General features: G+C 57.2%; 3 protein-coding genes across 5 annotated transcripts in view; 1 reads left to right on the top strand and 2 right to left on the bottom strand.

Moving 5' to 3' along the window:
* Window positions 1-3,110, bottom strand: part of LOC309602137 (triacylglycerol hydrolase DDHD2-like) — a 10,900-nt gene extending 7,790 nt beyond the window's left edge. The window contains exons 1-3 of the mRNA XM_082335469.1: window positions 2,721-3,110; window positions 1,255-1,445; window positions 286-375 (exon numbers count right to left, since the gene is read on the bottom strand). Of these exons, the coding sequence (XP_082191595.1) occupies window positions 286-375; window positions 1,255-1,445; window positions 2,721-2,907 (468 nt within the window). The 5' untranslated portion in view covers window positions 2,908-3,110. The remainder of the gene's footprint in view (window positions 1-285; window positions 376-1,254; window positions 1,446-2,720) is intronic.
* Window positions 1-12,565, top strand: part of LOC309602139 (phospholipid phosphatase 5-like) — a gene marked incomplete at its 5' end in the record, with an annotated part of 27,378 nt that extends 14,813 nt beyond the window's left edge. For both annotated transcript variants that reach the window (XR_014230625.1, XR_014230626.1), the window contains 6 exons: window positions 1,452-1,687; window positions 4,652-4,773; window positions 7,147-7,358; window positions 8,047-8,500; window positions 8,789-8,914; window positions 11,680-12,565. The remainder of the gene's footprint in view (window positions 1-1,451; window positions 1,688-4,651; window positions 4,774-7,146; window positions 7,359-8,046; window positions 8,501-8,788; window positions 8,915-11,679) is intronic.
* On the bottom strand, window positions 8,496-13,221 carry LOC309602138 (BAG family molecular chaperone regulator 4-like). 2 transcript variants are annotated; one of them, XM_082335470.1, is made up of 4 exons: window positions 13,127-13,221; window positions 10,960-11,220; window positions 10,369-10,596; window positions 8,496-9,271 (listed from the first exon to the last, which is right to left on the bottom strand). In XM_082335470.1, exons 1-4 carry the CDS (start codon window positions 13,211-13,213, stop codon window positions 8,768-8,770), a joined length of 1,080 nt encoding a protein of 359 aa, XP_082191596.1. In that variant the 5' UTR covers window positions 13,214-13,221; the 3' UTR covers window positions 8,496-8,767. The 2 variants fall into 2 exon arrangements, with proteins under 2 accessions (XP_082191596.1, XP_082191597.1); XM_082335471.1 differs by lacking the exon at window positions 13,127-13,221 and adding an exon at window positions 12,563-12,630.

Genomic DNA, 13,221 nt, shown 5'->3' with positions numbered 1-13,221 from the left:
GGTGGTACCAGACCGCGATGTTTAATTGCGCTTGTACGAGCCCTTTGCGCAAAGAGAGAGAAAGATGTGTTGAAAAGAAACGATGAGGTGTGAAGCAGGCTCTCTGCTGGCGTTGCCCTCTACTCTGGCACAGCTAGGTGAGGGGAATGCCGTTTGGACGGAACTGATTTCTCAGCAGACATGGTTAAAAGAAACAGCATAAAGCCAGAGCCTAAAGCATAAAGCCAGGCCCTCAAGAGAAGTGAAGGGATGTCCTTGCTGGTCAACACACCAGGCCCTCCTCACCTTTGGGTTGTGCAAGATAATGATTTCCCTGCTAGGGGACTCCAGTTTCTTCTTCCACTCATCCAGGGTCACAGCAATCATGTAAGCTTCCTGAGGAAAAGAACACCCTCCGTCAGTCAGCTGAAGGTATTCCCATGAATATTCAACCACTTGGGACGTTCCCCACCCATTTTACAATATCTGTTATCAACGCGCCTTGCGAAAGAGGCAGGGAAATCAGCCAGGTCAAGCTGGAGGAGCAACAGGGTCACCTGAGTATCACCTGCTAGAGGGTTTCCAAGAAGCCCCCACTTTAATTGCAGCAGCAGACTTCCCCATCAACTTAGAATTGTATTTTTTGGTACATCAGAATACAGATTATTGTAAAGATGTCTATTTTTATACATATATCTATATATGTCTACACATATATCTTTCCAAACAAGTCTCCAGCCATTAACAGTACAGACCACTGAAGTCTCTAACTCTACGTAGCGTTCAGTGGGTCCCTGCAACGATGATTTCTCTTTCTTGCATTCACGACTCCCTTGGCATTGGTGAAACTATGAGCGTAGCGAGGATGATTCTCACGAGGAGAATCAAACTGAAGTTAGAGCAGGCAGGGTCAGGAAAAAAACAGAGCAAAGCTGTGAGAGCGAGGCTGCAAGCAAGGCCAGAGCCGCATGGTGTGCTGAGAGCACCCAGGCGCTTAAACGTGTAGCGGGAGGATGCTGACACGGCTGGACACGGCAGGAGGAAGGGGAGGCCGCCCAGCTACAGCAGGCTGGGAGGGAGACGGCGGCAGCCTTTACAGTTATGTTAATCAGCTGCGAAAACGCCGTGCCAAAGCCTCTTTGGAGTTCATGTCCTCAGGCGTGACTGTGGTGCCAGTTGCCCTGTAGGAGTTTGGGACATCAGGGCCAGTATTTGACAATGAGAAGCCAAGATGCTTCTCGGCGAGATGGATGCTACCAGGAAGGGCGCGTTTACCTCCAGTTCTTTGCTGAAGGTCTCCGAGTAGGGAATATACTTATTGTCCTTGTCTCCCTTGTAAAACCAGGTGCAGCGACGCACTTCAGATACCTCCTCCTCCCAGTACACTGCCACACGCTGCCTCTTCTTCAGATGCACATCGTACCTACCCCCCGATGTTGGGACAACCAGATCTTCTTTGTCTCTCCCTGCAGGAACCAAGGCCTGAAATTAATCGCGAGAGGACCAGAAAGGCATGCTACCAGAAAGCTGTATACCACGCCAGAACAGAGGGATGAAGCTGGAGCATCTTCTGGGGGCAGCACACACGAGCATGTGTGAGCAACAGCAGTAGACACTGACATTCTCCGTACCCAAGCACAGAGAACAGCGTCTGCGGGCAGCATCCTAGGAGAGATGCCCCAAGTCAGACTTCCCCCAGGGGCAGGAGGTAAGATGAAGGCATTAAGCTACAACTATCTTCCTCTCTAGTTCAGGCACAGGCTTACACGGACTCTTCCTGCCTCACTTAGATGGTAAAACGTGAATTTGTGGCCCTGGGAAGTGCATTGCTTATTGGTGGAGGTGCGGGTCTCCAGGTCTCTAAGTCATTCCTCTCTAAAACGGAGAACTCCGCGCAGATCCCAATACAGACTTAAAATTCTTAAAATGAGTTGTGTCTACCCGCTGGTCAGGCTGCTGGCAGAGCGCCCCGCGCCAGGCTGCGCTCGGCTCGGCTGCGGCACTGAGGACCGGCGGCACGGCCTCTAATCCGAAGCTTCCTGGGAGAGGGAGGACGGGAGCAGCCCTTGGGCAATCGGTGCTCCACTTTAAGGACAGCCCTGGCAGCGGGTTCCGCAGACGGGCGATATTCGGTGGCACGAGGGCCTCGTGGCAAGCGGTGCCGCGCAGAGCAGAGCCCGCTGCCTGGGCAGCAGCCTGCGGGAGCAGGCAGGCAGGCAGAGCACCACGCGTCCGCACGGGAGAAATCTCCCCAGCGGGATTTCTGCCGTCCTGCTGGGCCCTCTCCCATCCGCACCAGAAGGGTGCTTTGCAGTATGATTGTATAGAATTTAGAGCATATATCAAACGAATGAGGTCAGACCATTCGATGCATCCAAACGGCGTAGTTATTCATGCGTTTACAGCTCTAGGAGTAGGCACGTTGCCAAGAAAAGTCCCAGTTTAAAATTCCCGAGGGAAAATTTTGCATCCCAGGTGGAAGCCATGGATGTGTTCAGGGAATTTCCCTCTGATACCCGGACAGCGTTTCCCTTGAGCACACACCTGATGCTCTCCCATTGACCTTACCGGGCCAGTCCCTTACGGCGATTTTAAAAGCAGGGACTAGGTATTTAAAATCAAAGGGCAATTTAAAAATAGAAGCGACGGGAGCTGAAGGCAAGCAGTGCCGTGGAGGCGGATGGAGTTTTCCCTGCGGCTCCTGAGGGAGCAGCCCCTGCCCAAGCGCCATTTCGCCCTACCTGAGCCGTGAGCCTCCTCCAGCCTCTCCGAGTCCTGCGTGCTGAAGGGGATCCATCGCTCTCGGGAGTCCGTGACCTTGCAGTAAAACCAGTGGGGAACCACCGCTTCGTATCTGTTCGCGGCGTCCGGCTCCGCAGCCTCGGGGGGCGCGGGGGGCTGCGCCTGTTGCTGCTGCGGAGCGGACATGATGCTCCTCCACACGCGACGGGAGACGCGAGTGGGTGGATTTAAAGAGCCTCAGAAACGCCGGTTCCGTCTCAAATGGAAAACGCTCCCCCCAGATCCCCTCCTGTCGCGGCGGGCCCGGGGGTGGCGGGGGGACGGACGCGGCGGGCGCCCCCGCCTCGCACCCACGCGTGTCCGTGGGTGTGCGCCCCCCCCCCGTCCCCACGGCCTGGCTGGCTGCCGGCGCGGCCCCCGCTCCCGGGGCGGCTCCTCCGGCGGCGCGGCCCGGCCCGGGCGGCAGCGCAGGCCCCGCTGCCGGCCCCGGCGACCGCCCAGCCCGGGGCGGTGCTCCACGGCCCGCCCCGCACCGCCCCGCACCGCCCCGCACCGCCCCGCACCGCCCCGCCGGGCTGCCGTCACGGGCGGGGGCGGGCGGGGAAGGAGCGGGGCCTGCCTGCAGCCCCTGCCTGCAACCCCTGCCCGCAACCCCTGCCCGCAACCCTGCCTGCTGCTCCCGGTGCACAAAGCCCCTGCCCGCAGACCAGCCTGCAACCCCTGCCTGCAGTCCTGCCCGCTGTCCCCGGTACACAAAGCCCCTGCCTGCAAACCCTGCCTGCAGCCCCTGCCTGCAACCGCTGCCTGCAGCCTTGCCCGCTGCCCCCGGTGCACAAAGCCCCTACCCTGCAGACTTGCCTGCAACCCCTGTCTGCAGCTCTGCCTGCTGTCCCCAGTACACAAAGCCCCTGCCTGCAAACGCTGCCTGCAGCCCTGCCTGCAGCCCCTGCCTGCAACCGCTGCCTACAGCCTTGCCCGCTGCCCCCGGCGCACAAAGCCCCTGCCCTGCAGACTCGCCTGCAACCCCTGCCCGCAGCACTGCCTGCAGCCCCTGCCTGCAGCCGCTGCCTACAGCCCTGCCTGCTGCCCCTGGTGCACAAAGCCCCTGCCCTGCAGACTTGCCTGCAGCCCCTGCCTGCAGCTCTGCCTGCAACCCCTGCCTGAAAGCCCTGCCTGCAGCCCTGCCTGCTGCCCCCGGTGCACACAGCCCCTGCCCGCAGCCGCAGCTCTGGGCAGGGTTGCGCAGCCCTCGCAGCTGGCAGCGGCCTGGGTGGGTCTGCGCCCAAACGCCATCGCAGGCGGGCGACGCCAGCGCTAATTAGGACTCTGCGGCCTAAGTCCTGCCTCCAGGCCGGGCATCGCACCCCGAAGCCGGATGCGGGCGGGCAGGGGTGCGTGGTGTCGGCGCAGCATCGCCGGGAAGCACGTGCCTTCGTGCCAGTCGCCTCTCACGCGCGGCGTGGACAAACACTTGGGGATAGAGCAGAACCCACGAGATGCTGATTTAATGTTTGTTTTGCAATCTTTCCATGCCCCTTTCGCCTTAGTGGGGATTGAGAAACGCTCTTCTGATGGTGGGTGTTGCTTGCAGAAGCGACAGGCATCCCCGGAATAAGAGTTTGGTTTCTGTAGAGATGAGCCTCGTGATAAATACAGAGACACGCTTTCTTATTTGGGGTTTTGTGATGTGGGTGGATGCTGTAAGATAAACCAGCTGCCAGGAATTGTCATCCCAGTGCTCACCTCCGCCACGGTGGTTACTGGCTGGGAAGATTGACTGGCCAGAAACGCTAAAATCCTCGGGTTTGCATCTGTAGAGCAAATGGCTGCAAACCTTGTCTGTGCAGCCTTGCCTGCGCAGGGCCCGCGCCGGCTCGGACCTGACGCAGCTCCTGCCCGCGCCTCTGCTGAAGCGTTTTTCTCCTTTCAGATCGCCGTCCGAGCCGCGACCCACTTTGGTCCTGCTTTGAAGGAGACGGAAGGCGGCGGGGACGCGGCGGGGACGGACGCGGTTACATCAGCGGGAGTTTTCTGCAGGCTGCGGTGCGGAAGGTACGCCCTGATCCCTGCTCTGTTAGGCTCAGCTTTGGGGGAAACACATAAAACCCAGCGTCTGCCTGAGGGACTCAGAAACGTCCTACGCAGCCGCGTCTTCTCCCGGAGCTGTTCAAATACCCAGCCCCGCTGAACTGATAACCTGCCATTTCAGCCCACTTTTTAATGTTCTTCCACGTGCTTTTAACTGGAGGTTTACATAACGCTCTGCCACGTCCTTCCCACACGCGGGGACTTAAACTCCGGAAGAGGAAATATTGTAAAGGAATACGTTACCTTGATAGGTTCAGAAACCCACCTCCCTCCTTCCTCCCAGACTTTGGCTCGTATGCCACGCACATACTTTCAGTTTTTCTTACAAACAGCTAAAGGTATCGTTCTTACCACGTCTCCACAGTGGGAAACCTTTGTCCCAGTCCACAGAGCACTGGTGACAGAGCAGCTGAGTGTACGCTTTTCTCTTCTCTCCTCGCTGACTGCATTGCAGTGCTACTGAGCGTACAAGGTATCAGGATTGCTCCACGCTCCTCCTCGCACAGCTAGAACCGGCTTACCCCTTTTCCCTGGCAACGGACAGGGGAGGGAAACGAGGACTAGAGCAAACAGGATGCAATAAACAATGCAGTTTTGTTCCTGATGCGATTCTTGCTACTGAAACAAATACAGAAAATAAAGTTTCAGCCAGCTCCGCAGATTCCAGACTAACTGAAGCCGGCCGCGGGCTGCTTCTTTTCGTGTACCTGTAAGCAGCGACTTGCTGCAGCGCTTCTGCTGATAACGCCAACCTGAAAAAAGCAGCAGGGCTGACGCATCGCTGCCCTGTTTGTCCGTGGCCACCCTGCTCAAGTGACAGCCGCAGAAGGAGCTGTGACAGCCCGTCGGTAGCGGGGAGGGAGGCCTGCCCCAGGGGCGGTGGCCGCTGTGCTCCTGTAGCAGCTCGCAGGGGTGTGTGTGCGGGGTTAAAGCCAGGCTGCAGTTCTGCCCCGTCTTGGTGTGGTTTTATAAAGGGGTTGATGAGGCAAAGCAGGGGGAGACCCTGCTGTTCGGAGGGGTGTGCAGGACTGCCGGCACCGCGAGCTGTCCTTCACAGCTGTAGCAGTCCTCCGTGCTGTAGAAGTCAATGTGCACCGGCTGACGAGCTGAACGATTTCACTTTCTCTGCTGAAGCACGACTGACGCACACCATCTCTTGCAACAACATGTTTCAGACTTTGCCTAGATCCTGCACAAAGGGAATCCAAACCTTCATTTCAACAGCCACGCCGACCAAATGAAAAAACAAATGTGGGAACAGAGGAAGAAATGAGCTCTTCGCTAATTCCTTAGAGAGCCCAAACGCGGTGAGACGGTGGCCTGGACTTGGCGCCAAACCTGAAATGGCTGGAGAGCGCAGCGGCGGGTGGGGGGGGTCACACCTTTCCTCAGGGCTGGCTCCGCTCCCCACTACGAGTTAACGGGGATCAAACCTCCAGCAGAAAGGAGCGCCTTCGAGCCGGGTACGGGTGGTTTCAGAGCTCAGCGATGCCCTGTGCACCAAGGAGAACTGCAGCAGAGGCTGTTCTCCCCTCCCGCATCACCAGAGCTGTCCTTCCAAGCTTCCCTTCGCCTCCCGAGAGCGCAGGCTGCCCCGCAGCCTCTGCCTGCTGCAGAGCGTGGTTTGGGCTGCCACCCGGGTACTGCGAGCCCAGCGGCTCATCCTGCGCCACCGGCTGCATTTTTCACTTCTTGACTTTTCTAGAAAGTGACAAGTTAGCTCTCTTTCGGTACTTACCTTCCTTCTTTACTTTTTCACCTCCTTCCTAGCCTTGTATAGACAAGCCTTGCAGGAAATACTAAAGGATCAGAAGAATAGGACTCAATGAATCTGGAGTTGAGTCCGCTAGCAATCCTGTAGCACAAGGACTCAGCTTTCTGCCCCCGCACCCAGCATTTCTTCAGAGTGGTTGATGGTTTTTCTTGCCCATATTCCCTTTCAAAAAAACCTAAATAAAGTTATTACTGTATCAAGCTAAGTCAGTGAGCCCACAACAGTCTCTCGGGAAAGATTTCAGGACATTAGAGGCAGCATTTAACAAGATTTTCAACCATAAGATAAAATGAAAGGGGTAGAGACACCACAGTGCTGCTCTTCATTCATTTCAAGAGCCACTGGTAGCAAGGCTGGTTGTGTGGAAACCGTCCCTGCCACGAGTATTTTCACAAAAAAAGAAACAAATCCAAAGCACGGATTAATTCCTGGAGATGCTGCTGACACTGCTGCCTTTATCAGAGAAAGAAAGGGGGTATTCACTGGGGCTGGGCCGTTGCTTTCTGTACGCAGTATAGTAACAGGACATCAGTCTGTTTATTGTCATCTGCTTTATCTCCCAGTATAGCCCCCAATTCTCAGAAGTGGGATTTCATGCTGTATCCGAAGCACGGATAGCTTGGCCTGGCTGCTCTCTGCCTGACAAGAGGATGAAATGAAATAGCAAGCAAGCATTTATCCATCCCAGGACATTCAGCTCCCTCCTGGCTTGGACGGGGCCGTTTTTGCAGGCTGACCGCCCCATGATCACGGACACATCCAACGAGCTGCAAAGGTCAGTCCCGTGCTCGCAGCCCCGTCTGGGAATGATGTGGGATCTGCCGGGTGCCTTCGGGACATTGGCTGGCCGTCAGCCCGCAGAGCGCACGGTCAGGGCGCTCCCAGCCTCAGGCGTGCCCAGACCCCTTCCAGACCCCTTCCAAAACACGGCCACCGGCCCTGGGGCCACGGCTGAAGGCTCCTGGAGCATCTGCACCGCTTGGGAGGCGATGGGGGCCACTGGGGCACCCCCCAAACAGGCATTCTCAGGGGTAACTTGCTGCATTTATCCCTAACCTCGGCCGCTGAGACAGCCTGGCTGGTGTTTTGGTTACAGGCAGGTCTAAGTTACACAACCTCGCCCACAACTTCTTTTTAAAGAAAAGAGACTTCGAGACGTCTTAATTACAAAATGACATTTAAAAGTTGTCAGGGTTTATTATCTCGTCACACAGAGTAATGATTCACTTCACATGTTGTAACCAGAAGGTTAACAGTAGGCTGAGCCCTTCCCTTCCCCTCCGCATTGTACAGTGCCACGAGTATGGCGTTGCAGTGGATACAAAACTCGCAGTATGTGGAAGGACGTTACAATTAAAAAGTGGATTTTTACCCAAGTGACCTGGAAAGCATTTCCAAGCATCCTGCCGGTTCGGGTTGCTCTGCTCTGACATCGTTCCTCTGCTTGTACCTGTCCTTTTCAGTGGCAGAACTGAGATTTCCAGGCTGTGTTCCCGTGTCCGCGGGGGACGGCACGGACTGGCTCGTCACGACAGAAGAGGAGCAGCACGACGTGACATCGGCTTGCATCGCCTGGGCTGCCAGCGTGGTCCCTTTCTGCAGCACTTCAGTGTGGCTACTTGAGTGCACTAAAACCAAACAAAACCCCACGACGACACACAAGTTTTTATGGCGAGGAAGCTGAAGCTGAACATACACGCAGTGACTGACAAGCCCAGAGTCTTGGTTTGTGGCTGCACGTTGCAGGACCGTTGTGACCACATCTGACAAGTCTTCCAGCTGTTTAAAGAACTGCTGTGGCTGCAGGAGGCACCTCGAGATTGGCTCTGGTTTGGGGAACTTTGTACAGTGATTTTCTTCCTGCTGATGAAGAGGATGCGCATCCCCACGGAGACCTCTACAGCCTAAGTACCTCAGGTGGTGCTGCTTTTCCAAAGCCTGGAACAAACAAACAATTCAGTTTGCTGTTTCAGACCTCTCTTAATTTGTCTGTTGCCAAGTTATTTGTTGGGCTTCTGGGTTGGGTTGTTTGGGGTTTTTTTTGGTGGTTTTGTTTTGTTTTTTGAACTCGGGGCTTATTGCTATTCCATTGTCAATAGTGCGTAGCAGAAAGAGCTGAGATTTAACAGAACTAAAACTCTTTGGAACCTCAACAACAGGCTGTGTGTTGTGGCTGATGTGCTTTCACAATCCCTTTCTTTCCAGTTTTTCCAGTATGGCCTGAATTCTGTGGACGGACTCTTTCCTGGCCTGCCGAACACTGTCCTGGCCACCAGTCTCGATGGAATCCAGTTCCAACAGCAGCTTGGTCAACATCTCCTCCAAAAGCCGGTAGGATTTATCTGTCTTTTTTCCGACAAATTCATCCACCTCTTCCTCCAGCTGTTCAGCCTCCCCCATAACGTGGAGGATTCTCTGAATCTCTGGCTGGCTGGCTGCAGAATTTGTTGAAGGCTGGTCACCAGGTTTAAAACCAGCCTCCCGGTTCCCAGGCAAAAGCTTCCGAGATGCAGTGTCGTACATTTGGGGCTGTGCGCTGTACTGCACCTTGGGGTTTGAGGGGGATGGCTTGGCGTTGAGCGGAGTGGCTGGCCTGTGGTCATTCATTGTCCCAGAGTGCTGGTGATTGACATCGGAATAGTAGTTGTGTTGGTTCGTACTTTGCTCAGGTTTGTCGTAAGCAGTATCCTACAGTCAGAAGGGGGAAAAAAAAAAAAAAATCTTTAAGTGCGTCTCCCTTAAAGCCAGGTTTTTAATCTTGCACTCCACAGGCAGGCAGGGCTGAGGGAACTGGGCAGCAGGTGACACCGTGACTGCTTTGAGGTGGGCATGCCTGGGAGGACAGGGCAGACCGGGTTATGCACGATGTTACCAGGGATATGGGCAGCATTTTCCAGACTGTCACACACCGTGATGTCATAACACATCACGTCCCTGCGGGCTGGCACCCTGTGTCCTGCCAAGCGGGCTGGTTTCTGCGAGAAGTCCCAAAGAGGGAGACGGGACCCACGCTCGTCCCTGGCTGTTAAAGAGCAGATCCCCGGCAAGAGGCACGTGTCTAGAAGAAACAGTGTGAGCCACTGAACGCTCGTTACCCGTGACCAGGGGAGATGCTAAATAGATTTCAACATGGTCCCATTTGGATATTCTGCAGAAGGCCCTTCTCTGCAGGTAGCACACTTTTGAACCGTTCCCAAATATCAGCAGCCCCCAGCCCCGAATCCACACATCCCCCCATCAGGGCTGCTGCTGCACGTGCCAGGGCTGCTGCCAAGAGTCATTTGACTCCTGAGCAAACCCAGAGGAAGCCGAGATGAACGGACCCCACCAAATGCATCATCTCCTTAGATTTTTTTTTTTGCTTAAAACATTCCTCAGTAGAGGATGACCGTGCCCAAACCAAGCACCTGTAGAGGAATACCAGAGTCTGCAAACCGACCCGCAGGTTAGTCCCACACTCTGCGGGAGGATTTCTGACAGCGTTAGCTGCTTGGGAAAAAAGAGCTGGACAAGCAAGACAAGGTTTGACCCATTTCAAGACCTGCCCTGGGACGTCTGGTATCTCCAGTACCTTTCTGAAATGACAGCTGTGGATTTTGGTATGCAAATAGATTTTGCTGGCAGTACTCTGGATACCTGCTGCTTTGTTTCTACCTAAACCAACTGTGCTCAGAGAAAGGGGCATTCCCAGGAGACAGAGGCAGGCTTTGAGGAAAGCTCTATAATCTAGGAGGTCTGAGCGCAGCCGGGACCCAGCACAGGCGCTGTGGAAGCATCGGCTGTACCTTAGAGTCCCACGCAGGAGGGTGGGAAGGAGCTCCACTGCTGGTCCAGGATGGGTGCGAATCGGAGCCGAAGAGGTTCCCGTGCACCGAAGCAGCGGGCCACGCGTAACGCGGCTGCACCCCATAGACGGTGGGGGGAGCCCACGTCTCCTCCGGGGGTCTGGGCTGCGGCGTGACCCCTGGGTTGTTGTCTCCGTATGGATACTGTGGGATGGGCATTCCCGGGGTCTGCAAGAAAAGGGAGGTACAGGCGTTACCCCTGGAGTCACTCCGAGCACCGTTCCCTCCAGACAGCCCTGGGAACCGCTGCAGCATCAGGCTTGCTGCCCGATTCCTGCTTTCCTAGCCCACAAGCTCAGAGTCTCAGGACAATGGGGTGACCACGAGTTTTTATAAGAAGAAAACCAGGCAGGGCAAGCTGCTCAAGGCACAACAGCCATTACGACCCACGGATCCATCGGAGGAGGCACTGTGGGCTTTCCCTCCGCTGCAGCCCCATAAAACAACTTCTTGTGCCCCGGGAACTGCAAGCCCGGCAGCTGCACCGACACCGGGGCTGGAAATTGCAGTGGCCGGTGCCCGGCTTCTTACCTGCGGTGGGGAGTAGCCGGGAATCTGCTGCCTCCTGAGAGAGGACCCTTCGGCAGGGCAGTCCGGCGGGGCGTAGCTCCAGGGGGGAGCGGGCGACGGGGGCCGGTACATGCCCGCAGACTCCGCAGGGTAGGGGGTCCGCGGGGGCCCGGAGCCATAGTACCCCCGTGTCTGCGGCAGGCCGGCGTAACGCGGGGCAGCGCCGGGAGCCGGAGGGTACGGGGGGCTGTAGGCTCCGTTTGCGTAGGGAGAATCCATTGCCTGGGGAGAAGGGAAGAGCAGAGGAAAGGTGATGGGCTGTGGACATGGGGGCTCTGGTCCGGCCCAGCAGCAGCCCGGGGAAAGAGGACTGACCCTTCCTGCAGCGTTTACTAGGCCGTTCCTTTGTCCCCAAGCTGATTTGCCCCAGTTTTAAGTTTTCCTGCTCTAACGTGGCTTGGTGTTGGCCACTGTCTGCCTCACGCTTTGGTCCCACTGCCCTCGCAGCACGCTCGGGGAGACGGGCAGCGTCGGGGGCATTGCAGGGGGATGGATTTGTCTGGAGGGTGGGAAGAGAGGGGATACGCTAAGCTTAACCATGCTGCACTCAGCTAAGCTTTGCTCAGAAATACGCCTACAGTTCCTCCCAGCAGGCAGCCCTTAGGAGGTTCAACCCCGTCAATGTAGTCACCGACTGGTAGATGAAAAAAATACTCCAGGAAAGTTCCTTTCCTCTTTCAGTCTGCAAACAGAAATGATGCAAGCGGACGAGATCTACCAGTTCTGGGGCCCGAGGGTGTTCGGATCACCGAGCCGCAGCCGCGGGAGCAGCCGGCTTGGAGAACTTGTCGTATGAAAGGTCTGTGCGTCCAGAAGGTTTGTGAGACTTTATCGGAGTACATTCAAGTAATCAATGCGTATTGAACGTGAGCTTCCATCTAACCACAGAGGCAACAATTAAGCGTTAGGATTTCAGGAGCTCACGGATGACTCCCTGTAGCTTTGGGCAAAGCAGTTTTTTGCCCGCGAGCTGCTTCACGGAGGAGAGGTTGCGTCACCCGCGTGCCGGGATTTATGAAAGAGCCGGATCAAACCTACACGTCCCATGGGATTAAAACAAACCACAGTTATGTCTGGACAGCAGACAACCTCTTTGGAAAGAGTAAAGCCTTTCCCTTCAGATAGTATTTACGCAATAGCCCCTAAAAAAGAGTTATTGCTGCAATAAGAACAACAAGTAGATCCTGAGAAGGGCAAATCATGGGACCGGGGTGCAGCGGGACGGGTGATGCTTTTTTCCCCGCTCTGCCCCGAGCTTGCCGCCCCGGCGCTGCTGGCTCCTTTCCGTCGGTGGGGTCTGTCGTACAAACGCCGCCGTTGATGTGGCCGGCGTCTTTAGCCTTGGAAGAGGGGGACGTGGCCGGGATCGGCTCCTCCAGCCTCGCGCTCGCGCCGGGGGAGAGGCAGCGCCTGCCGGTCGGTGAGGGGCCGGTTAGCCGGGACCGGGACACGCCGGGCCCGGCCATGGCCAGCTCTCACCGGCCGTCCGGGCAGCAAAGCCGCCGGCGATGGTGGCGTTTCCCCGGCGATCTCTTCGTTAAAATACGTGCCCTAGAAATGTCACCTTGAACTGGAGATGAAGGTAGAGCTTGACGGCGTTCATCGCTCTATGTGTCTTTCCCCAGTTGGACCCCCCCGCCGGAGCCTCGTGGGCCGAGAGAGCGGATTTTTAAGGCAAACGGATCCTTTTGGAAATCAAGCCACGGGAGCGGAGAAAAATAACTAAGTCGGGCTTTAGGAGGTAAGAGCTGAGCTTAAAGACCCGGACAGCACTCACGGCTCCGCGCCGCTGCCCCGGGTGTGCTGGGGGAGCGGTAGCGGCGGCGCAGCGCTGACCCGCAGAGCCGGGCTCCCTCCTCCCCCGGCGGCGGAACCGGCCCGGTCGTGTCGGTAAGGGGGGGCTCGGCGGCCCGTTAGCGGGGGAGCAGAGACAAGGGTCCGGCCCTGCCCTCCCCGCCGGGCGGCCCGCAACCAGGGGATGGAGACCGCGGCTGCCCCCGCCCCCGCCCCGGTCCCGGTCCCGGCCCGGCCGCCTCGGGGACGGGCGGCGAGCGGGCTCCAGCCCCGGTGGCTCGGCTCAACGGCCGGGATCGGGGCGGCCGCCTTCCCCCCCCCCCCCCCCCGTTACCTGCGCCGCCGCCGCCGCCGCCGGCGGGCGGGGGGACCCGGGGGGCCACGGCGGGCCCGGCTCGGCGGCGCGGCCGCGGGGCTCCATGGCCGCCG

The sequence above is a fragment of the Platalea leucorodia genome (genome assembly GCF_965183815.1).
Source record: "Platalea leucorodia genome assembly, chromosome: Z".
NCBI classification, from domain to species: Eukaryota; Metazoa; Chordata; class Aves; order Pelecaniformes; family Threskiornithidae; genus Platalea; species Platalea leucorodia.
Note: the sequence above shows the minus strand (reverse complement) of the source record. Positions and strands in the feature narration are given on the sequence as shown.

Bases quoted from the DNA above. Each gene is read 5' to 3' on its own strand.
- LOC309602138 (XM_082335470.1), bottom strand. From the start codon at position 13,213: ATGGAGCCCCGCGGCCGCGCCGCCGAGCCGGGCCCGCCGTGGCCCCCC. The intron at 11,221-13,126 runs GTAACGGGGGGG...CCTTCTCCCCAG, and splicing joins CGGCGGCGGCGGCGGCGCAG to GCAATGGATTCTCCCTACGC. The intron at 9,272-10,368 runs GTACAGCCGATG...TTCTGACTGTAG, and splicing joins CTCCTGCGTGGGACTCTAAG to GATACTGCTTACGACAAACC.